The 26,007-nt window shown below is 39.6% G+C and overlaps 2 protein-coding genes across 2 annotated transcripts in view; one reads left to right on the top strand and one right to left on the bottom strand.

The window, feature by feature from the left end:
* Positions 1 to 10,099, top strand: part of sntg1 (syntrophin, gamma 1) — a 34,591-nt gene extending 24,492 nt beyond the window's left edge. The window contains exons 13-19 of the mRNA XM_086204992.1: positions 289 to 327; positions 2,012 to 2,128; positions 2,722 to 2,793; positions 3,780 to 3,932; positions 4,121 to 4,213; positions 8,222 to 8,332; positions 8,422 to 10,099. Coding sequence (XP_086061118.1) covers positions 289 to 327; positions 2,012 to 2,128; positions 2,722 to 2,793; positions 3,780 to 3,932; positions 4,121 to 4,213; positions 8,222 to 8,332; positions 8,422 to 8,604 — 768 coding nt within the window. The 3' untranslated portion in view covers positions 8,605 to 10,099. The remainder of the gene's footprint in view (positions 1 to 288; positions 328 to 2,011; positions 2,129 to 2,721; positions 2,794 to 3,779; positions 3,933 to 4,120; positions 4,214 to 8,221; positions 8,333 to 8,421) is intronic.
* A 2,730-nt stretch (positions 10,100 to 12,829) lies between these two features.
* pcmtd1 (protein-L-isoaspartate (D-aspartate) O-methyltransferase domain containing 1) lies at positions 12,830 to 25,703 on the bottom strand. Its single transcript, XM_086203802.1, has 6 exons — positions 25,477 to 25,703; positions 20,355 to 20,821; positions 20,060 to 20,162; positions 18,534 to 18,705; positions 14,574 to 14,697; positions 12,830 to 14,306 (listed from the first exon to the last, which is right to left on the bottom strand). The coding sequence occupies exons 2-6, from the start codon at positions 20,659 to 20,661 to the stop codon at positions 13,933 to 13,935; spliced, it is 1,080 nt and encodes a 359-aa protein (XP_086059928.1). The 5' UTR covers positions 20,662 to 20,821; positions 25,477 to 25,703; the 3' UTR covers positions 12,830 to 13,932.
* Positions 25,704 to 26,007: the final 304 nt, after the last annotated feature.

Raw genomic sequence — 26,007 nt, 5'->3', positions numbered from 1 at the left:
ATTACCACACAGAGAATGGATTTTTTGAAATGGATTTTTTAGGAAGAGCCTTGGGCCCTTGTGGAAATGACTCTATCTATCTCATTTTCTAATTTGCATACATTGAATAAATGAAGTTGCTAGACAGTATTCCCTCAGTGTTGTAGTTAACATGTAAGCGCGATCGTTTATTTGTTCTCAGAGTGAGTGTCACCCTGGCTGTGACTCCCAGAGACAGTTCAGTTTTAATTAGTTGCTTAAAAAAAAAGAGTTGTGTTTTAATGAGTTATTTGATGTTCTCGTTGACAGGTGAAGAAAATTAATCGAAATTTTCCGGTTAACCAGCAGGTAAGTCGTTTGTGTTTGTGTTTGTGTGTGTGTGTGTGTGTGTGTGTGTGTGTGTGTGTGTGTGTGTGTGTGTGTGCACGCCCACTTCTTCCTATGCTTTCTATGTAATCATTCTTAGGCTGACTTGTGTATTTATTTATATTTCGTCTATCTTTAAGAATCAGTCGTGAATCTAAGCAGGTCAGTCAGTCAGAGAAAGGACACAGCTCCATCTTGCTAACTCTTGCAACAGATAGAAAGTGTTTGCATCATATGCCTCTCGAGAAATGATCAGAAAACAACTTAATTGGCCCCCGTCAGTTAACTCACAGTGTCGTCGCTCAGTCTAAACATGCTGAGTTAATGCCTTAGTGGGATTATTTATTCAGTTTTTCGGTTGTGTGAATTCACTTGATAATTCATTTAAGAAATTTAAGAGCATGAGAGGCTTGTCCTGAATCTTTCACTTGCTTGTTTTGCCATGCGGGAAAGACAGCAAACATTTTTATTTCACTTGCTGTCACTGACTTTAATGAGGGTTGATGGTTAGATTCACTTGATGTCTAAAATCATGTCTCAGAACATTTGCAGTTGTCACTTTGCTTTCTTTCTCCTCATCTCCCTGTCGGTCCAACCCTTTTTTTTCTCCCTCTGAATACTTCCTTTCAACCATTCATCTTCATGTAGCAGTGGGGAGATATGATATGATATAGATTTGATGGACAGAAAGAGATGGCGTGGTGGCTGCCTCTTAAATACCTGTATTAGATCATCGCAGTGGGAAGGATTAATAAACATTTGAACTTGTGGTATTCAGTGTGCTGGACAGACCAGAAGGTGTTTCTATCATATTGAAGGCCTCTAAAAAAGTAAGCTCATATTTTTATGGATTGAGAAGTAGCAACCCTAAAGTTACCAGCAGTCTTTGACTGTCACTGGTGAACTTACCAGACAACAACTGGCAAGCAATCTTGCACCTAGCAACCAAGCTTGAACTGGTGTGTTGAAGCCATTAAAAAGTCCCAAATTCTATTTAAATTGGTCTTAAAATTTTCTGAAAAAGATAAAACATTTAACCTCTCGAAACCCTGTTCCAGCCAACTGGGTACATTTCATTACTACGAAGTGAAGGAACATAATTTTTTTTCTCTTCAGTGTATCACATGCATGTGTGCTAATACCAAAGTTTTAAAGAGGTGAATAAATGTTTAAGATAAGATAAGATAAGATAAGATAACCCTTTATTTGTCCCACAGTGGGGAAATTGGCACCGTTACAGCAGCAGAAAAAGAGAAGTAGCAGCAGAAAAAGTACAGAGCAATAAATAGAAGAAACTTCAGTAAAAAAAAAAAAAAACTATAATACACTATCATAAAATACAAACAACTACAATAAATATGAGCAGCATAAGTGATTGGTTGCATGAATGTTGGCTATTGCACAGCACTGTGTTTAGTATAAACTTTAGGTTTTAACACTAGTGAATCAGAATCAAGAAGAAAATGTGTGTGTGTCCATTACTGATGTGCCACAGGTCAAGTGGATACAAGTGTTGGTGTAGTTCAGCAGTCTGATCCTTGTCACTGGAGTGTTTCTCCAGGATGGTGAAATAAACTGATTTTCTTTGATTTGACCTTTTAACCTTGTGTTTTTCACATCACGTCCCCATTTCCCACCTCTGCTCCGTCCTACTTCCAAACTGCAGATCATCTACATGGGCTGGGCAGACGAGAAGGAGCAGGACTCCGTTCAGGACCGAATGTATTCACCAAAGTTCCTCGCTTTGAGGGGTTCCTCACTCTTTAAGTTTGCAGCACCTCCTGTGAGTTTTGCTCTCCGTCTTTGTCTGTTTCATTCCAAATTCTTCTTTAAACTTGTTCAGCCGAACAGTTTTATTTTCCTGTTTGATTTGAATGCATTGTTGAGGGAGGAAACTGCTTTCCTGCCCGTAAGAAGGAGAAGAAGCTCATAATCGTTTGTGCTGCATTGATCTTCCTTCCTGATTGATGATGATAATTAAATCTGTTTACATTCCGCCAGCCACTTAAGTGATTATGACAAGAGGGAGAAGCTGTCGATGCTAGTGGAGATGTGAAAAGATTGATAGATAAGTGAAATTGCCTTCTCAACTTGAATGTGGCAGTATAAATGGAATATGCTAATGTGAGTGGATAGTGGAATATAAGAGCCTTCTTGTTCTGACATCTTGACAAGCGTTTTTATTATTGAAGACTAGTTAGCGATGAGGAATGTGTCCCCTCAAGTTGCATTAATCCAACAATCATTCATCAATAAGCGCAATGTATTTTAAAACCACCCCACACGAACACATTTGTCATACTCGTTTACTTAATGGCAGAGTTGGTCTGCTTGCTTTCCTCTTTTGTTCATTCCAACATTATGTGACATTTTCAGGTGACGACATGGGACTGGACCAGAGCGGAGAAAAGCTTTACCGTGTATGAAATCATGTGCAAGATTTTAAAGGTAAGGCGGCCTTCATCTGCCTGCGCTTAGAGGCGTAATCCTCACGCTGGATGGCACACCAAGTAGAAAACACTTCTATAAGGGACGCTCTTGGCAAGGAGGTCATTACCGGATAAAACATTTATCGCAGTGGATAAATAACAAAGTAAACAATAAATAGAATTTAACATGTTTAGCAGTATATACCTCGGGGGAATTTCTTCAAATTTGGCTCTACGACTCACGGATGAACCGAAATGGTTTCGATGGTCAAAGGTCAAGGTCGCTGTGATAAGCAGATCCAGGAGACTTGTTGGAAGAAGAATGGTTATTTTTGCAAATTAATTGTGTCAATCAATCTTCGCGCAATCTTCATGGTGTCACTTCATCCCTCTGCCAAGGAGGAGTTTGACATTGTTTATGGGTTTGGTAGCAGCATATCTCAAAATGTAATGCATAAATTTAATGAAATTTGACAATACTCCAAGGAACACACAATTAACTTTTGGAGGTGGAACAAAATCTTGATCTATTTATAGATCCTGGATTCGGAAGATAGTTCTCGGCTGTTTGTGTAGTGTCATTTTTCTGGAGGAATATCATAGGTGTATTTTGATCCCGTTGAAATACAAATGGAGCGTTCTGAAAATCTTGGTAATATTTTGTGTCAATGATCCAGGAGACCTAGTTTTAGCTGTTGCAAACGGATTGACGCGATTCTGTGTTCATATTACGCTCCCTGAGTACTTCCTCGTTTTGTTTTCCCACCGAAGCCTCAGGTTGTTCATTCTCCACAGCTTCAAGATCACTTTGAATTTAATTGTGATTTTATTCTATGCCATTCGTGTTACATGCAGCTGTAAACGTCTGGTTATGCCTAGGTAGTTATGTACATTATCCTTATATCAGCACTGGGAATACAGAGTATAAATGCTCTTAAAGCTCCACTCTTTGCTCCCTCCTTGCTCTTCATCTCACTCTGCTCATCTGCATCTTTGTTATTGTAGGATAATGACCTTCTGGACAAGCGGAAGCACTGCTTCAGCATCCAGACGGAGAGCGGCGAGGACATGTTCTTTAGCGTGGAGCTTGAGTGTGAGCTGCTGATCTGGGAAAAGGCTTTTCAAATGGCAACTTTCCTGGAGGTGGAGAGAATACAGGTCAGCACCTGAACAGAAAGCAACATGTGGGGAATTAAGTTGTTTTTTTAATGGAGCATCAGGTTCCATCTCACGTTCTTTAAGTGCAAGGATTAATGGTGCTAGCATGACATTTTCAGCAGAGCAGGCGAGGCTTTTGTGCTCTGGTGTAGTTCCTGTGGTCAACATCTTTTTCTCCGGTTCTGCAGTGTAAAACCTACGCCTGCATTATGGAGAGCCACCTTATGGGACTCACAATCGACTTCAGCATGGGCTTTGTGTGCTTTGATGCTGCTTCAAAGGTGAGCGTCGTACAATCCTTTATCATCAATAATCGTACTGATACTATAAACACAGAGAGGAGACCATTTCAGTTTTATCTTGAGGTACTTTATTTCAAACAAAACTACTAAAGTAAAAATAGTATAACCAATAAAATTAACATCAAACATAAAGCGAGCTTGCAGTAATATCAAGGATGCATCAGTCTGAAAAGTCCTACCGCCTTTTTCATATTTTATCTATAGACTTCTTAAAGGACCAGCGTGTACATTGTAATGCCATCTAGTGGTTAAGATAGGCATGGCAGACTATGTACGTTCAAATGTAGGGTGGCGTCATTCATTCATTCATAATACACAATTTTGTCAAATTTGGAGACTTAAATATCTCACAACAAAAGAGTGTTAGTCAGCAGCCTCTTATTTCCGATCAGACAAAAACAGATCTCTGTAGGGAAAATAGAGAAAAGAGGACTGGTGTCCACAGAGACATGAGGAACGGTCCCTCTGAAGTTACAGAGAGAATCAGGTTGCATCATGAGCGTAATGAACTTGTGAATATTCACCCTTCTTGTCCAGAAAATGGGGGAGGAAGATGGACTTAATACCTCCATGGAGATGCACCATTTCCTTTCCTTCATAAACCATGACTGAAATAGCCCTAACGCTGCTGTTGTACTCACGGAGGTCCCAGATATGTTGTAAAATCAAGTGCTGTTGGAGGTGCACACAGCTACACTGCATTTAATCGCTGTCTGCAGGAGCTGCTTTTAGATTCTGCTGCGATTTAATTGTACCAAAAAAAACAACAATAAAAATAATGCAAAAATAATGCAATCATAAATACTTTTATTAAGCATCAAGCTTTGTTGGGTCTGTCTGTTTGACAACAAGCAAAGACCCTTTAAAATGCTAGTTTTGTGAATGGAGTTTGGTACGTGGATGTGACCCCCCATCCGCCTGTGTTGCGTGACTCAGCTCTCCTCCCTCATCACATTCCTCCTCATCTGTGAATCTTCTGTGTCCTTACAAATTTCTGCTGATGTCCATCGCCGTGACGATTGGCCAGCGGGTTTCGCTGGTACACAATAACTGGAAATTCCCCTGCTTGCTTAGCTATGATGCAGCTGAAGCAGGCTACTACTATTAATACAAACTAGACATGAAAGTGCTGGTTTGTGTATTCTGGGTTACTGTAGATGCAACATGACAGGCTCTGTGGAAGGTGACCCTCTCCCCGTGTGGACATAAAGGGCTCATTCTAAGTAAATAGAACACGGCAATTCTTTATTTAAGATGAAAATGCACAAAATATTAGGTTCCACTTCTGCCAAAACGTCCCTCTAAATCTTACACCCTCTTCCTTTAAATATTTCAGCTTTCCTCCCTGGTGTTCTCCATAGTCACTTCACTCTCATCAAAGAACTATGCCAGGACTCCGTCCCTCTCTAATTATCTCTCCAATACCCCTAATTATTTAATATGATATTATTAATCATTCATGCAAGCATTTAAACCTTTTTAGCATTGCACGTGCCTTCATTTCCTCATTGTTCCGTAAGTGAACACCTGTGACTGCAATGCAATGAAATAAAATCACAACTTGGCGTGTGCATGTGTGTGCCCGTGAGTGCGTGCGTGCGTGCGTGTGTGTGTGTGTGTGTGTGTGTGTGTGTGTGTGTGTGCGTGTGCGTGCATGTGCATGAGTCCCTCTTGCTACTAACTTATTCTGCAATGTGTGCGTTTTGGAAGTATGAGCACATTCTTTCTGACAGCTGGTTCCCCCCAGCTCCAACCCCTCACTTGTGCCTCCAGTTCAGTTTGGCCTTTCCCCAGCTCTGAGAGCCATGCAGACGACTCCACTGGTGCACATTATGTAGATGAGCAGGACACAAGCACTGCCATATTGTTCTCTAAGATTTTGGCCCCAGTTCCTGCAATGAGTTGCAAGAAAGTCCCCCAAGGACAAAATAAATGTTGCCAGCATATTGTTTACAGAGAGAAATGCCCCAAACACAATCCATATGTAAAATGCAGTCATGGACAATACAAAGGGAACCGATTACTCCATAATTAAAAATTGCTATTGGCAGTTTTTGAAAAGCATGTTGCAATTATTTTGGATCAAGAACAGAATGTGTAGAACTCTGTGAGTTGCAGTTTGCTGGTTCATGACCTTGTAACATGCAGAATCAAGATATAAAACCAAGATGTCAGTTATGCCATAAATTATAATAATAATGGCATCTATTTTGTCAAGAATTGCATTCAACTGAGGAAAAAACAATGCTGTTTTTTTCTGAATAAATGAGATACATTTTCATGAAAAAAATGAAATGAGATCTGTTGTGTCTTGTGAATTTTCTTGTCACTAAAGAAAGGAAAAAAGTTGGTTGTTTTCCGAGAACCTCTTGGTCACCTGTGTGGAGAAATAGTGTACATTGCTGCCGGTCCAGTCCTGCCTTAGAGACCTCACTTGTGAGGTTACTGAACAAGCAAGTGTGATATGGAGGCTGATGAATGTTGGTGACTCTAAGATTCTCACTGGGAACCAACCGTGCAAACTTTTATTTATTTTCTTTATGAGGAGTCAAAGTGTATGTCGCTAATTCAGAAAAAAAAATAGCATAACCTTACCTTAACCCAGAAAAACAAACTTTTTTTATTTTGAAAAAAAATGTTTCTCATTTATTCGGAGAAGCTGTTTTGGTCTTTTTGTCCTCAGGTGAATGCTGTAAGCTTCCGTATTCTGGCACCTAAAACTAGTCAGCTTGAATTGCACAGAATTAATGAGACAAACAGCATGCTTTCATTTATATTTATAGAAACAGCAAATGCTCCCCGAGTTTTCTATCATTTATTCCCCCTTTAAAGTCATTGTTTCCTCACTTGAATGTAACAACACAGCGTCACATCCTGAGCAGATTTTTAAACCTCATTGATCCAAAGTGATGTGTGATTTCTAGGCTACACAATTAGACTTCAGTATTCGGGTACCCTAAATGTTGTTTGATGGATTCAAAACTACTGTATTATTGTCTACATGCTATTACTTTAAAATTGTGTAGCTGATCTGCTGTGTATGACGGCGCATGAATGCTCCAGATCAGCAGAACGAACTCCGACTCACGCTGTGAACTACATTAACGCACCCGAAGAACTTGGATAAAAATAAAACAGATTTGCAGAGTTTCAGTCACGTATCATTAGAGGGCCAACATTAACACAGGAAAATGTGTGTGTGTGTGTGTGTGTGTGTGTGTGTGTGTGTGTGTGTGTGTGTGTATATATATATGTATATGTATATATATATATGTGTATGTATATGTGTGTATATGTATGTTTATATATGTATATGTGTGTGTATATATGTATATGTATATGTGTATATATATATGTATATTATATGTGTATATATATGTATATGTGTGTGTGTGTGTGTATATGTATATATATATATATATATATATATATATATATATATATATATATATATATATATATATATATATATATACACATTTTTTTGGATTACCTTACATAATTGCTAAATAGTTTTGCTCAGGACCACTTTGTCATGTTTGCTGTTGATCCCAGTAAAAAGTCATCAGATATTAGCACATGATGAGATTTAACCAACTCAAATTGTAGCTTTTCTTTCATTGTGCTGAAACACTTCTAGTCCTGTAAACGCTTCGTGACAGAAATACTTCATCCAGTCCTGCCTCCTGTTCCAGTAGCAGATACATGTGAATTGTGTCAGCAGCTTAGGAGAGCAGTTGGCCTGACAGCGACCTGCGCTCACACACTGTGCAGCGGCTTTTTTAAAAAATTCAGTTCAACACTGACGGAATCACTGTCGCTCTATTTCAGGATCTGGAAGATTTACTCATATACAACATTCCTCTCTGTATCCATGTTGAATTTAAGGTGCATTATTCAGAAAATAGTGACACAAGTAATTGAAGGAATGTAAATACATGTTTTTGTCTGTGTAAAGTCATCGTCTTTGCCATCTATACATTCCAGGCAGTACTGTGGCGGTACAAGTTCTCACAGTTAAAAGGATCGTCTGATGACGGGAAAAGCAAGATCAAGTTTTTATTCCAAAATCAAGACTCCAAATCTATTGAAGCAAAGGTGATGAGCGCTGACAGATGTTTACTGGTGTATGTCAAGAGCAAGAATTTCAAAGGTTAAAGAAAATTAATTACCTTTTCCTCTCCCAGGAGCTGGAGTTCTCAAACCTCTTCGCTGTGCTTCATTGTATTCACGCTTTCTTCGCTGCCAAAGTTGCTTGCCTGGACCCGATGTTTGTGGAGAGTCAAGGCAGCGCAACGACCACGGGGATTCCTTCCCTCTCCTCCATCTCATGTAACTCACAGACGCCTAAGCTCAAACACGCCACTTGACAGGCGCTGCTCCTTCCAGTGCCCCCCTCTAATGACTGTGGTCTAAAATGGCGGACAGGAGAAACTGGAACCATTTGTGACATGATGGAGGACAAGCACGCGCGCGCACACGCACACATACACACGCACGCACACACAGACCTCCTCAGGAATGAGAAAAGAATCTGTGATTTCTGGACCTAAAGACGAATAAATTCACAGAAAAACTGGAAACAAAGAATCTTTTTAAGTGAATTTGTCCTCTTGATCCTCAGACATCCTTAATATTGACACATCATGATGGGGAAAAAAAAAAAACACGCAGGTGGTCTGCTTTTCTATGTACGTTTGGTTTTTAGCCTTTTCTTTTCCAGCCAACACAGTTGCCCTTGAACTCCTGTGAGGATATTCACTGGAAATGATTGTACAAGAACAATGAAACTCTCTGTTCGTCCCTTTTGTTTAAACCAGAGGTAGAAACACACACCTCAGTATTCCTCAAAAGCAGTTAAATCTGTTTTTCACTGAATCTAAAAGCTAAAAACTGGCAATAAAATATCTGGTTAGTTTATGAGTTTGTGGAAGCGTTGCTGAGTGAAACAGGTGGTGTAGACCCGCGTGTGGTATCTTTGTCTCTGTATATTACATTCAAGCTCCTCCGATGTGGTCAGAATATAGCCATCCTGTTTCCTGGATTACTGAATAAAAAGGGTTCAGGAAGTGTGAACTAAGAGTGATAATCAGGTTCACCGTCCACGCCGACACAATCTGAACATAGCACTCTACTGACGTGATTAGAACACTTTAGGGTTTATGACATGATTATTTTTTCTCGACAAAACTTGATTATGTAAATAAACACTGACCTTCAAATGACTTGAAGAATTACGGCGATTACTTGTAGGGATTAGGGCATTTGTTAATTTGATGTGCACCAGAGACAAGTTAATAGAGAGCTCATAATCTCGTGCTCTCTTCTTCGTTGTTTTAAAAGAAAGAAAATCAGCTATGGTGTTATTTCTTGGAATCTTTTTTTCTTTTCTTTTCTGTTTTGACCTCAGCTTGTAAATACGACAGAAGGTTTTCATTAGAAGAAGATTAAAGCAGTATACATAGATATTGTATTTGCCCTCTAAAGGTTTGAGATGCCCCTGCAGAGTGACAACCAAACTACTCAAAAATAATCCCAGTCAAACGGTCATGATATTACCATCACCTACAAAGTCCAAACAGAGGAGACGAGTGGACTCTGAGGGACTACAAACCTGAACGGGCTCAATGAAGTGCTTGTTAAAACTGACCTGAGTGTCTGAGGGGAACTAAAGGTGGTGCAGTCTATGCAAAGAAAGTCCGAGTGTTGCTTCTGTGCTTTATTATGATTATTATCTTGGTCGCGTACCCTTATAACACAGGAACTAGAGAGTGAAGTTTATTTTATTTTTTTGCAGATGTTTTATTAACAAATATACTGTGTAAAAAAAAAAGAGAAAAAAATGAATAAACGAGACCTTTTATAACACGGCTCACTTGTGGTCAGCTTTATTTTTCAATGCCTGTTTCGGCTCTACTCTCTTTTTTTTGGGTTCTGCTATTAAAAATATTAAATATGCAAGAAATAAATTAAGTAATCCTGCTGAGGGGTGTGATATTTCTGTTTTTCATCATCTGGTTTCATACCTGATGTCCTCAACATTCCCAGCTTCCTCTGTTTACTGATATCAGACAAAGTCAAGTAAGAACTGAATATATTTAAAAACACGTTCTTGTTCTTTCTTGAAGTATAACTTAATTCTAGTCATAATATCGGAAATTTCATATTCAATATTTATTACTAGTCGTCCAACGCATATATTACAGCCATTTCTGTGCGTAAATGTCTGAATTGTGCATTGAACAATATATATTGCCATATAGAATAGTTTGAGTTGTAGTACTTGCATAAATAATCTGTATATTAAGTATAACAGAATAATCAAGAGCATTTTAAGTGCATTATTTTTATTATTATCGTTATTGTTGCCTCGATTTTTATAAGTGTTTTTATGTCCATGATCAACTCATTAGCTAGTGTGTATAAACTGGCCTTTTCTGTTGCGTCTCCTATTTGTAACCTGTGCTGAGGTACAAAGTACCTAAAGTGATTTCCTGAAATGCAATGGAAGCACAAAGTGTGACTCTGAAATACAGTAGAGGAGTAAAGTGTCACCCAAATGTAGTAGAAGCAGAAAAACTCAGGTAAGAATGCATCCAATTTGTAGTGAAACACAGTACTGGAGTTGTTACATCCCACCACTGTTTTTATGTGTATACATACTGTGTATATATATATATATATATATATATATATATATATATATATATATATATATATATATATATATATATATATATATATATATATATATATATATATATACACACACACACACACACACACACACACATATATATATATATATATATATATATATATATATATATATATATACACACACACACACACATATATATATATATATATATATATATATATACACACACACACACACATATATATATATATATATATATATATATACATATATATATAAATTTTATTTTTATTTTTTTGCTGGAGCCAATTGTATATTTTCAAAGAAATACAAGCTCAACACACTGGTGCAGGCTCACACTCTGGGGTTTTCTGCATATGAGAGCCAGTTGGCTTATTTCTAGTCATACAGGCCAAGTTTAGGTTGCATGAAATAACTCACAGAGATGTAATTGTAGTTAATTAGTTCGTTATAATTACACACTACGTTGCTAAATCTAGTGGGCCTACTCCCTTAGCAACACAAGCTTCAAAATGGCCAAGACGGTAAAAGGAAGAGGTACAGAAGCAGATTGCTCTAAAAACGTTTGTTTCAGGACAACAAATCGAAAATAAAATAAATGGTTAGGCTTTAGACGGACATATTTGCATTTTACTGCTGTTTCTACCTCATGTTTGCCTGCCGTGAAGAACGCATCCAACAGCAAGGACATAAAATGAGCTGTTACAATGATTTAAAGAGGCATGATGTGATTGTGACCTTTATTTTTGTGCCAAACATTTACAGAGGAACAACACATTTTCTAAATGAACTGCACAAACTATGAGAAATTACCCCGGGCCTGATCAACAGTTACACAACTGCTTTGGCTCTTAACAAATAAGAGCACAGAGCTGGTTATGACTGGGTGCCATTTTTGTAGTTCAATCTCCTTTGTGTTACGTTAACTTTGGTGCAAGGCGTGACCTGAGATTTGAGGTTGTAGGTCCCCTGCATTCAGAACTTGATGTGCTATTGAATTAGCCATTATATTTGAGATAATGGTACATGACCTATTCCATGCTTGTAATTGGTCATGTGGGTTTTAATGGATACTACACTAATCAAATGGTATTTTAATTATTAGCAGAGAACTGATTTCATTATTGCTTACTAAAGAAGCTTTCTGATGATTGTGGAGACGAAAAAAGAAACCGTACAGGAAATAAATGTCACCGCTTCACACACACACACACACACACACAAAATAACAGCCCAGTTTCCAAACAAAAAATTTTTTTTTTCATTACACCAGAACAAAATGAAGCCCGAGAGCACAAATATAACTCACCTATTTAACAAACAGCAGAGGAAGTTTGGTGCACAGTTCCCAGTGTGAAGTTACAGTACATCAAGAGGGTGCTACAACAAACCAAATGCAAATTAAACTGTAGTCAGAATCATATAACATTACATTTTTATATATATATATATATATATATATATATTTATATATATATATATATTTATATATATATATATAATCAGTTACTGTATATACTGAATAGAATTCATATCAACGACATTCATATCAGCTTCTGGAATACGAAATTATGCATTCAAAGTAAGATGAAAAAAAACCTTCAAATTCGTGACAATAAAGCTGACAAAAAAAAAAAACTGAACAGATTTTTAATCAGTGATGTGCTGCTATTTTCTCAATGTGGAATGTTTTGTAGAAATATACCATCGTTTGGGTAAATTCTCCTGTGCCGGAAAAAAAACTCTCAGAAATCCTAATGTGATGGGATACGTTGGCACTTAAAAGCCATCACTCTCAGGGTAGTTCTGTGAGTAAATTGTACTTTTTTTTCTTTTATTTCTTCTTCTTTTTTTTTTTTAACATTACAAATTCACAATACAAATTAAGCCCCCCCCCCCCCCCCAAAAAAAATTGGCACCTTTTTCTACTTGAGGACTGCAGAATAAGGTGCTTTATTGGACACATCTTACAGTCCAGGATACAAAAGGCTTCAAAATCCTCATTTTGATTTTGCATTGCTTCCAATAAAAAGAAAAAAAGAAAAAGAAGCGTAGCACTATACATAATTTGAGATCTGTCTCAAGGCCATCTAATTGATTAGTTTTTCTTCTCCCCAAACCATATCTATATTTCCAGACTTGATCACCTGGGACATCAACTCCAGTGACCAAGTGTTTAAGATGTGAAACAAGTCAAGAACAACCAAGACATATACAGTATATTCATGCATTATTTAATACCCCCCATTCACCAGTGTCCTCTAAAAACCACCATAAACACCCTTTGTCATTATTATCTTAAACCTCTGATATGATTGTTTCAGCTGATATATTTGCATTAACGACAAAAAAGAAAGAATTGGATAAAAAGTTCATTCCAGGGATGCTTGCGCCGCCTCGTCGCATCAAGTAGAATGTCAGCTAACGCGAGAATGTAAAGCACCCTGTAGAAAATGTTACATTAAAAGGTGCTCAGTAGAAATATTTATGAACCAATCTCCAAGTGACCTCTTCTACCAGGTGGGTACAAAACACCTCTGACAAAATATCAAGACGAGAAATGAATGATAGAAGAGTCCCGTTCACCATTATCAAGAATGTCTACTACTCAAAATGTGACCTGTGACTTTCAGTGTCTTTTCAGCGTCACTCAGTCTCCAGACACTGCCAGGAAGTTAAAGCTTCTAAAAAAAGGTGCACTTTTTTTTTTAAGCATGATCATATTTTAACAAATATAGTAAGTTTGTACAATTTTTCATCTGCCAGAGATCTTGGCACAAAATTGGGAAATAATGTCAGCTTAGTACAATTTTTTTTTTTTTTTTTTTTACATACAAATCAAAAACATATTCATGACAATCATAACATTATTATCCAGTTATCTATGACGTCTCCCTCTGTTACAGTTTTGTCATCAAGATTTAATGGAAATAATGCTACATTTGTACCGAAGAAGGTGAAAAGAAACATTTCAGCAGGCGCTGCACCCATTCAGAGGCGACCACCAGTCAATCAGTCATTTCTCTCTGTAATACAGCAAATATGCTTTAAGTGACTCCGGCAGAGGTAACGCCATTATTTGGTCTCTCAACATGTTCACTTGCTTGAGGATTTCAATGTCGCCAATGTCTCTTTCCTCTTCTTCCTCCACGTCCTTGTGTTCTTCTTCAGCGTGCTCCTCCTCCTCACTCTCTACCATCTGGGGAATCAGCTGGTTACCTACAAAAACGTAGGTGTTGATGCGTCGCCGCCGGCAGCGCCTGCGTTTGCGTTTCTGGGGAACTCTTTGCACCATGCCCTTCTCCAGACTGTCCTCGCAGGCCAGGTTTCTGAGAGTACGCCGTATATAGATGCGAGACAGATCCTGAAGGCTCCGCACTGTCACTGGGGCTGAGGAGCGAGAGAGATGACACAGTGGTTCAAGAGATGCAGCGCAGAAAAGAAAGAATAATCCATACGAGTGTTCTTAAAGTAGGTCGGCATGAATAAGAAAGGTCGTCATAGGGAAAACTGTCTAAGCTGCAGGGCCAGCTCACAGTAAATACTGCTTTAGGAGCCATCACTTCACTTTGAATATACTGTCAAAGTTGAAATACTGCCCGCTTTACACTTCAAGATGGGTTAGCCATAGAAAAGACAGAGGCGGGAGAAACTCACGCAACTGGACAGCGTCAGGCTTGTCTCCATCAGCTCTGCTCTGCTGGACCAAGGGGGCAAAGGACACCGCCAAGATGTTTTTGCTCTCCCATGTGCACTGGCCAGTCCTCGTTATCTGGGTCAGCTGTATAAAGAGACAAAACCTGAGCTCGACACTTCAGACGTATTAAATATTAAATAACCTCAACCACGAGGGAGAAAGCCTTAACCAGCAGGCTCTTAAACTTTGTTTTAAATCCATGTCATGTTCTGCTGAGGAACTTCCTGCTTGGTTGTTGGTCTTGTGTTTATGTCCATTTTCTTTGTGAGTAAAGATTTTCTGGTCGCACTTTACTTCAGCACATACTTGTTTAAGGACAAGAGCACCACACATGGAGCATCCATTTAGAAAATGGACTGACCAGATACTCAAGCTGGTTGTTATGGGTTGCATCTGCATGTTTAAATACTGTTTGTTGTACATCGTTAATGCAAAAGTCCAATAAAACCTCATCTGTCCCCGTCATCAGATTCCATCTGGATTACAGAGTTGAGGAACTGCACCTGCAGGTACACGACCATAATAAAAGATGGCGCACCAACACCCTTATTTCACATACAATGGTTCAAAATTAAGTTCATACAGTGTGATAAAAGTTTATTTCGTCTTTGCACTATTTGTGTTGGACAGACTCGTCTAAGGTTGTTCTAATTCTAGACTTAACTTTGGTATAGACTATAGGTACTTTTGATTAACAACGTTTATTTCAGTTACAGAGTAAATGACCTACTTCGTTTCCTTGGAGTTTACATGTTAATCTCTTTCTGTGTCACTGGTCTAATCCGCAACTATGAATGTCATTTTTTTGTTTTTGTTCTTTGTATGGTTTTGTTAAGTTACTTTATCATAGCCTGAGTTCAGTTGTGTTACTTTGACCTATCTTATGGCCCCAGCACTTAATATGCTTGCTTTTATAAATTAATCTTTCTAATTTTGTGGGTAAATAGCGCCTTTATTTTCTGAATCCACCTGGGATTCATCAGGCCTTCCAGCGCCTTCTCTCAAACACTCACAATGACCTACTTTTAATATTTAAAGGAAAGCTTGCAACTAGGGATGTCCCCATCATGTTTTGCCCCCAATTCAAGTAATCTAAAATTGTGTCTTTGTCAATACAGAGTCCCAATCCAATACTTGTATTTTCTGAGATAGAGTACAGTTAAACCGGGGCCTCCTTCAAATACTGTTAAATCACAAGTCCTGACCACACAGACAAGGTTACAGAGCAAAGAGAACCCATGTAGCTAAGATCAATTTCATGGAAGATACAGCAATAATACAAGTTACAAAACTTGTTTTTTTCCACTGCTTGTATAATTCCTTTCAGACCTGCAACATCCACCCATCCATCCGCTTATTAACCGTTAAGGGTCGGGGGGGGGGGGGCCTGGAGCCTATCCAGGGTGATATTGGGTCAGAGGCAGGGTTCACCCTGGACGGGTCGCCAGTCTGTCGCATCAGGAGCAATTAGGGGCTCAGTATCTTTTTCACTGGGGGAAGTGCCAGCAACCCTTCGATTGCTAGACAGCCACTCCACAGCCAAACCATGCCGCCCCCACGACCTTTGACATGTTCGTTTAATGTCTTTGTATCGACAAAAATTCTCCACCATCTATCATCTGCTACCCGTTTTAATCCACTCTCCTCAACTATAATAAACTGTTGGAACAGCTTCCTGGATCCTGTGTTAAAATCTGTACCCCCACCTCGGATGTTCTGTGAACCACAAACAATAAAGCCTTGTCAAGTACATTACAGTTATTAAAATCAATCCAATATACAGCCGTGACGATTGAATAGCTCTGCATCAAGAAAAAAACTGCCGGCAATCCACCAAGCTGCTCCTCTAAGTTTTCTTTTAAGTAAGTCAGTGAGAGAGAATATTACTTTACTGTCAAGATCACACACACAAAAAAAGCTCAGAGCAAGTATATATTTAAGATTCTGGAGAAGAGGACTGAAAAATTGTCTCTATTATCAAAATTGTTAACAATAAATTGTTTTTTGATCGACTACACAATTATTGTTGCAGCTATATATGACAACTGATGTTAAACTAAATGGTAAGATTCCGATCAGCTAAAGGTGTCTTGATGAGCTCTGATTCCAGTCTTTGAGATCAGATCGGGAAATCACTTCTTGAAACAACAGTATTCATGACCTCATATCACCTTATTTAAATGAATCATATAGTTCAAAAAACATATGAGAATGTTTTGGGTTTTTTTTAATATTCTAAAGCCCAGGGCAGCACGGTGGTGCAGTGGTCAGCACTGCCACCTCACAGCAAGAAGGTTCCAGGTTCAAGCCACAGCTCCAGCACAGGATCTTTCTGTGTGAGTCTCCATGTTCTCCCTGTTCCTGTGTGGGTTCTCTCTGGTACTCCAGCTTCCTCCCACAGTCCAAAGACATCAAGAGGGGACGAGGCTGATTGATACTCTAAATTGACTGTAGGTGTGACTGTGAGTGTGAATGGTTGTCTGTCTCTATGTGTTGGTCCTGTGATGGACTGGTGACCTGTCCAGGGTGAACCCCGCCTCTCACCTGAAGGCTGCTGGGATAGGCTCCAGCCCTCCCGCAACCCTTAACAGGATAAGCGGAAGAAAATGGATGGATGGATGGATATTCTAAAGCCCAAGTTAACATCTTCAAATTAAACAAAAGGTCCAAGACTACGACAAAACTTATAAAACAAATCCCTGCAGCTATAGTACACAGTATAATGGCAGTATAGACAAACCTATACACACTAATTAAACACACTATCATAGTGTGTGCTGGGGAGAGACATTTACTATGTGAGGGGGATGAAAGATATCTGGTGGTTCAAGTCATTGCAAGTAATTATCAGTCCACAGTATGACGAGTTATCAAAGCATAATTAAACCACAGGAGACTCATCATGAATGGTAATGAAGTAAATTTAAGTCTTGGTGGGGGAGGTGGAATGATTTGAGGGACATTGAACTGATGCTCAACAGGTCAACATTAATACCAGCACACATAGGCACCATGTGACTTGAAGGGAGCGAGTACTTAACCCTACATGATACTCCTAGTTGACATGGTGGTAAGTCTCTGAATATGTTTCTTTCTTTCAGTATGCGTTTCTGTGATTACAGAGCTGCATCTCCTTTAACCACACGTTTTAAGTGTTATGTATTTTAAAACTACTAATTATCCAACGGTACCTCCTTGACTGCAGTATGGATTTCCTTGTGTAACACAGAAATGCAAAATGAATGAAGAGCCATGAAGAGTTAGAGCTTGTTTCTTAATGTCAGTCATACAGTAATAAATGATACATGTCGGCCGATGTATTAGTTGTCGCTATTTGCCATTTTTAAATCATCGGTATCGACCAATGCCCGAGCTCATGGGGCCAATTAACAAGCAAGTGGAAACAGCACCAAGTTAAGTGCACTGCATTGTTGTATGTCATATATTCTTAAGTAATAGCTGTGTTGGTTTTTTAAGTACCAGCATTGTCGATCATGAAAAACCCACATTAGTCTAATTATCAACTCTCTCTCTCTCTCTCCCCTATGCAAGTTTTCCATCACTACAGTTCCCGTTGTCGTTCACTGCGTTGAGTTGCTGAAAGTTCCTGACCATAAAAACTGTTAGGATCTTGACGCTCCTTTCTAGAAAAGCTAGCCATTTTCTCCAGCAGCTTACCGAAGTATTCAGAATGCCCTCTAACATGCCCCACAGTCTGTCCACACATACACCATTTTAAATAAAACATTTACACTGTGTGTGCTCCTTACACAGCTGTTAAAAATCCCTGGGCAGTTAAGGCTCAATAATGCATGAGAAAGTTGCGTAACCAGTCTTGTAGGGCAGAGCTATTGAACTTGTTTTGCATAACAATTATGATATGTTGATTTTGTCTTATTCTGACAGTTTGCAACACTTACCTGGTCCTCTATGGGCATCACCAGAATGCCTCCAATTTTCAGCAGTACTTTCATGTAATTTTCATGGTCTTTCTGCACTCCTGCGCCGCAGTAAATGCGATCATATTGGTGGCTGTCTGTTGAGATTTCAAGGCAATTCCCCACCACAAAGACGGGTTCACAGAACTCAAACCTGTGAGAAACATCAGAGGTACAGTGGATGAAATGCAATCATGAAAAACAGACGTGTTTTTTTGTTTTTTTTTTTTTTAACAGGCTCACTATCACATTTGGAAGCTGTGAGTGGATTTTGCAAATTTAATGAGTAGAGATTCAAAGGTATTTCATTTCCAAGCCAAACTCTTGAAGTGCACAGGGGAAAAACTGTTGCTAGCTTGAATGCATCAACTTTGGACCTGTGCAGCAGCAGCTATAAACACCTCCATGTTGAAATGTTGTACATTCTCTGTGCCCTACGATGAACTGTAGTAATCATGGAGTAATCGTGGAGATCCCTTAACCATCCTTAAAGATCCATGGTAATGCTACTTCTAAACATTAACACCATTAACATTAACAATGCCAAAAACGTTGGTTTGGCTCCAAAAGACTGCAAAGGGAACATGTAAGTCAGACAGACTCAAAAAACAGAAGTGAAGGCAAACAAGCAGCCACAAGCTAACGTTGGCACCACTTCTACCCGCAGCAGCGAGGAAAGGATTACCTAACTCAAAAAGTATATTTTGCTGTCAAGTAGTCACAATAGATGTCCTCAGGTCGCAAAGACATTTTCTTTTCCTAAAACCCTTCCAGAGCTCTCTTAAATGAGCACAGCTGAGCATGAGAGAGGTGTCTCAACTGAATGCACCAGCTGGTCACGTTTTGCCCTACCCATAACGAGTGCCGATCCTGACAGGTTATAGTTTTGTTTTTTGTTGTTTTTTTTTTTTAGCTTGAATCCAAGTTTTCTGTGGATTACTGAGGATACAGGTGGTCTGTACTGGACAATGTGATTAAGTTTTTGTCAACAGATGATTTTAAACAATTTTGCTGTTGTCAGCAGTTGATTGCACCATTAGCTTCAATCTAATTATATGTAACCGGCTCTTTCCGCAAAGAAGTAACATAGTGGTGAAAAAGGTCTTTGTCAGATCAAGACATCTATTTGTAAGTATGTGAAATTCAAAACACTTTTTTGTAGAAGTATTGCTTTGATAGGCAGCTTGTGAACTGTGCCAGTACAAAAGAAGAAGTCCTGGTATGCCAAAGAGTAAAATGTAGACATGCTGGTATTGCCTCCTGGTGAGTACAAGTGCTTTAGTCAAGAGCAGTCATCTGGCAAATAGTTCAATTTGTCCAACACTATGATAAATGAAAATACCTGCAAAACTAGTTCAATTCCAATCAAACTGTGCTGACATGCTGAGTTTATATGTGGAACATCATGTTAGCATGCTAATGTCAGAACATGGGACTGCTGGGCCTAATCCCCTTTAGATTCTGGAGTATTTTAAATTTCTGCGGTGCTTAATAAAGCTTGTACTCACTTATCAAAGCTGTCACTATTCTTTATGAAATCATCCAGTTTCTCTCTGGCATATTCAACCACGTCCTTATGGAGCTCGACTCCATGATTCACACCGAATGGCCCTTGAAAAAAAGCACAAGAGGAAGAATATTTTCTTTAAAAATATGAAATATTATTGAATGAGCCACAGCTCCTAAGTGTTGATGCGAACTTTAAGCACACACTGTTCTTTGACACTCAGTTTGTTCACCTGCACCGAATAGAACATTTGACACACATGACAAAAGAGCAGAGATAAAGGGCCATAAGTTTACCTATGATAAGTCCAACCATTGTGCTCAGGTAGCCTGTCCCACTGCCAAGGTTGAGGAAAGAAAGGCCTGGCTGCAGTTTGAGGGCCTCCATTACCTCAGAGTATATACATGGAGCAGACAGATGTATGTTGCCATGTTTCCATGCCAAGTCTTTGTAGGCACTGTCCCGGTAGCCATCCAGATAATAGTCACCACGATCAATGGCCCGAAAAGCCTGTTCAACCTTTTCTGTGCGGATATACTGGGCCTCTTTCAGATTATCAATGAGATCATCATTGTCCTCCCCAGCGCTCACGGCTCCACCCATGGTGAATAGAGAGGAGAAACGCAAGGGCAGAGCTCGTTCTCAGGAGGAGGAGGAGGAGGAATTTCTCCTCAGTGTGGCATGGAGATGAACGGCTGGCTGAAGGATCCTGCCTCTACCTGTCAGTCCTTCAGACAGAGCTCATGTCCAGACAGCAAAAAACCTGAAAGAAAAAAACAAAAAGAACATGTCATGGCAACATGCTTTGCATCAACCTCAGACTCACCTTCAGTCCTGTAAAAGTCTAGAGCAGATTCAAGATGCTGATCAAAGTTTCAATAATTAAAGTTCATAAATGGTAAATTACCAGACCTCCTAATGAATTACAATTGTCTACAATCGTACAATCGCCGGTTTGTAGCCCAACATAATATTTTGTCGCTCCTCCAGTGAATTAAATCCTTGGCAGACCATCACACAAAAATATAATATTACCATAAAAGAATCCTGCTCATCGATATACAACTCAACACAATTGTGTTCAGATTTATATGAATCTTGTGATGGTAGAGAGTACAGGGTTCAACCATGGACAACATGCACACCTTAAAAGTCTAATTAGATAAGGACAATACTCAGGATGACACTTGTTTGCTATGTGTCTAAGTAATTGTTTGCTATGAAAAGCCTGATTAGCACATCAAGTAAACCTGATTTACATGGGTTCTATTTCACAACTTTTAATTCATTAACTCTGCTAAGAAGGTTATGTATTCAGGGCTGTTAGCAGCATTCCGCAACAACAACATGGCCGACTTCCACCAAACATGGTGGTGGAGTGTAATATGGGCCAAAGAAGAACCCATTAAAATTTTGGGTCAGACTAGTCATAGCACCACCTGGTGGCAGCAGGAAATGTGATAGTTTTACACTTTGATGTACTCTTCTCAGAGGGTCAACCAAATGCATGTCAAATTTCTCTCTTAGTCTACAAAAAAAAGCAAATTCCAACATGCTGGGGGAGAGGGCCTGCTCATCACTGCTTGCAGCTTCGATTGGGGCCTGGGTGGAAAGAGAAAGGGGTCAAAAGTTCGCCCTGGTAGAGGTATGCGTCCTCTCCAAGTGCGTTCTAGTTTATTTGTGCATTCCTCTGAGCACACACAGTTTGCTATGACAGAACAAAAACCTGACGACTGCAGAGAGTTGGTGGTGACATAAAGTTGGCTTGCGAACAATTTCTGCAACATAACGTAATTAGTTTATGTCTTACTTTTCACTAATTGCATTGCTTTTAACTTAAAATACAGGATGTTTTCACTACCTCTGGCCTCCAAAAGTCCTTTGGACGAAACCAAATGAAGACATAAATCACCGAGTTCTGAGCCATCGGTTGTATTATGCCTTCTATGAGGTAAACATCGTCACCATGAAAAGAATAAGTACAAATACATTGAAATCTCCAGCGTGGTTGCTAGGACAAAAGGCTTGAGGTTGATTTCATGGTTGTCTTAGTGACAATTCACCAACAAGGTTGAAGGCTGTTCTGACTTCAGTCTCTGTTTGATCTCTGATACCTAGATGATGTCATCATCAAGGTCTTTTATTGACAATGGCACTCCTGTCATTTTGCCTGGCACCTGGTTGCACTCAGTGCTTACATGAACCAGTGCTGAACAGGAAGGGTACACCATTTGAGTTTCTGGCTCAAATCAAAGTGTGTGTGGATTACAGAGCGTACAGCTGGAGACGTGGATTACACTAAACAATAAAATTGAGGGTTGGTAAACTGCCTTGTTTTGTTGCTGTAGCTCTCAGCTGTCAGTCTCCAGTCATTTCAAGCAAAAGATATATTTCAGGCTCTGGAGTAAAAAAGAAGCGATCCAGGAGGGATGAAATATCTCTGATCTCAAAACACTTATTTGTGAGTATTTTAATGGCAGAATACTTTCTGGGTAAAGTATTGCTTTAATTCATAATCTGGTCCCGACCCGGACCTCGGGCGCCGTGGAGAAAACCCCTTAGACTAGGCAGTTTTTAAACATGTTCTTTGGCTTTGATAAGTGATATCTCCTGACCTGCCACAGAGGGGATGGGTATAACTGGAGATGCAGCCGTGGGAGACAGGTCTTGAATTCCCTCTCTGCCTTCTCAGCACCTCCACATCTGACTCAGCTAATAAAGATTAAATTCAGAGGTGACTTTGTAGTGGGAGGCCCGGTAAGATAATTTTCCATTGGCTCTCTCTCTCCCAGGAAAAAAAGAATCATTGATTTGCTCACCATCACTGGCTTTACAGCACTGTATTTCTAATCCCCCCCCCCCCCCCCCCATACATAGTATTCAGAGTTGCCTGAAATTCAAAGAAAGAAAATGGGTCAGGCGAGGTATTCCATAAACAAAACGCTTACAGGCACTGCAGTACAGACTCACAGATGATAAGCCACAGGGCTCATTATTCCCTCACTCCTTTAAGACAAATCAAAAAAAGAAAGTATAACATTTGAGGCCAGAAAAAAAATGGCTCGTTGTAAACAGGAGTCCCACGTGGTCTGTCCTGGGTTGACTCCTGGTGTGTGTGAACAGGGTCGATGCTAGCTCAGGTCATGACTGGCTGCTGTGACCCAGAGAGGGGTTACCAGTGTACCAGGCTAGATGATGAAACGGATTTTTTTGGGCACGGAGCTCAAGTTCACTGCTGTAACGAAATCCCACGGGCCCATGTAGGCTGATGCACACAGTGACGAAACTAAACAGAAGTGGAATCCTGACGGCCATGGCTGTTACCAAAGAAAGTGATCAGGAGATTTTACCTGCTTGGAAATAACTGCAGAATTTGTAATCACTGATTTCTGTTCAAAAATTGTCATTTTTTAAAAATTAATCACCTTTAAAAAAAAAAAAAAAAGAAAAAAGGTATGACAAGAGTACAAGTAATACCAAAGACTTTTGGTCCTACAAAAGGTAAAACTGGATTCTGTGTTATTACGATATAGCACACTTTGTAATCATCTAAATTGAAATAAAGTTCTGTGGTTTTTGTGAGGACCCTAAACAGGAGTCCCCCTTATTTTAGTGTTAAATGTTCACTGAAACCAAAGAAAAGCTGACTGCACTTGATATTTTTACTTTTTTTTCTGTTGAAACAACATTAACTGTGTCCGTCCACTAAGCGGCTCCAAACCTGCAGTATTAAACATCTTCTCTTGATGTAGGAGAAAAATAAAGGCCTTGAATTAATCAAGCTGGGGGATACTTTCATATTTTCCTTGACGAGATGTCATTTCCTCCTTAGTGTTTTCTTCATCTGTTATCATTGGTGCACATTATGTACAGTGTCTTTGTGTATAGTTTTTTCAATAAAATCTATATCTTTTTTTTACGAGGACAATTTATGACACACTCCTTTTCCTAACTGTGTTTCTGAGTGGCTGTATGTGATCGTAAACAATCGTGATGTGGTTGATTAGCATCACCCAGTTGACACACCATAACACTATAATTCCTGCAAGTCTGTGGGATACTTTTTTTATGAGCAACCGTCAGCAAATGTCAATATAGAACAGAAATAATCCCTAAACTCAACAACATCCACAGCGTGCCGCTCATATCTCAACTGTCATTCACTTCACTCATGCCACCTGACAGAAAAAAAATGTCAATTAATATTTTTACATTGCCTTTATATGTGATGTAATTATGCAAATAGTCCAAATTTCATTTGGTGTGAGGGCCCAGTTAGGACAAGATTATTTGATCAATTAACTGCATCAAAACACTTGACGTCACACAGGGCTTTAGAGGGTTTTGACGGGCTAACTTTAATATTACTTGGGGCTTCCTAAAACAACAGATCCATGATCCATCTTTTAAATTGTTCTCTACGAGTTTCAACCATGTGTTTTCAATGGTTCTCTGCTTTTGTCGATCGGGGAGTGTTGCTTGAATGTTCTTTGAAGATTAAAGTCTTCAAATCTAACCTGACAAGTTTAAAAAAGCAAAAGAAAGGTTTCTTCTTCTCTATGTAGCGGTCTTCACAGATGTGCCACAGTGGAAACAACTGACACCTGATGCAGCCAATCAGCGCCTCGCCTGGTCACATGGTGCAGTTGCCACACAGACAGCAGCCTGTCAGCCAATCAGCTGCCCGCTACACTTTCTTCGCACTGCGTGTGACGACGGAGCAAAACAACAACAGCGTTTTCATGACAAGTTGTGCAGCGTTATTAATCATGGCTGCTTTTTTTCCTCCCCTCTCCACACCATTCCACATCTGTGAGAAACACACGGCGGTCCGTTACAGTCGAGAAGAACCGTGTATGTGTGTACACTCATACAGCTTTTGTTCCCTCTAAACGCAGTCTGCAGTGCGATTAACCCCAATCGTTAACAGCTACTGGTTAACCCGGTTTATTATCAAGCAGCTTTTACTGACTTCCTCGAACATCGAAATTACATAAATGTTCCCACTGGCCCGCTGTTCTCGGTTGGCACGGAACAACAACAACAAACTCTCCCTTTTGTCTCTTCACATTCATCAAAGACGCCAAAAATAATGTGACTTATGTAATGACTGTTTGCGCTGCTTTAACTGTACGTGCAGCATCTTAAGACGGGAAACCCCATTCGAGTGGAAGTCAGCCGGGCTAACGTTAGCTTAAAGGGCCTGAGTGCGCCATCATCAAAACAGACAAAGCAGGTTGGGTAAGCTCGCCTCTTTATCCTGCCGTTACACCGCCAGCAAACACACTCAACACGCACTCTCTCCCCGACGAGTCACGGTGAATAACTTTAACCATCCGGAATACAAAACTAGTTGAAAATACGGTTAAATGTTAAGTTAGTTAACCAGAACAAATTAGAACAAAAAAAAATACTCACTATGTCGTGTGTAGCAATCCTTTGTACCGGGGGGCAGCAGCGACGGTGCAATGCGACGGTCAGTGGCCGGTTCTCCTACGCGTTAACAGCCGTGTTAAGTAGGCTAACCAGCGGGCAGCACCGTGAAACGGTTAAAGTAGTAACGACGAATGGTTTTGTCGAAGAAGTGCTGGAGGAAATAACAGCTGAGGAGAGGATGTAAACACAGGTCACGTGGTGTGAGAACGTCGACAGAGGGAAGCACTGTTGCTCACATCCTCTATCGATCTATCTATCTATCTTAAAATACTGGTTTGGGCTCATATTATCATATTCGATTATAATATTAATTTGTTGGCGTTTTGACACGTATTAGGACTTGTCAACGTCAAAGCATGACATTTCTATGTCTTGATCCGTTTATTTTCTGTATGAATTGTAAGCATAAAATTACCCGTGCTACTCATGATGAACTGAATGCAGTGTTCTTTGACACCAGATAAATCTAATGGGTAGTGAGATGGTTCATTGGAGGGGAAGCAAGGATAAACA

Source organism: Aulostomus chinensis, chromosome 5 (genome assembly GCF_037954235.1).
Source record: "Aulostomus chinensis isolate RoL2024-O1b breed Wild chromosome 5, RoL_Achi_v1.0, whole genome shotgun sequence".
NCBI lineage: Eukaryota > Metazoa > Chordata > Actinopteri > Syngnathiformes > Aulostomidae > Aulostomus > Aulostomus chinensis.
This window is presented reverse-complemented; position numbering and strand designations above follow the sequence as displayed.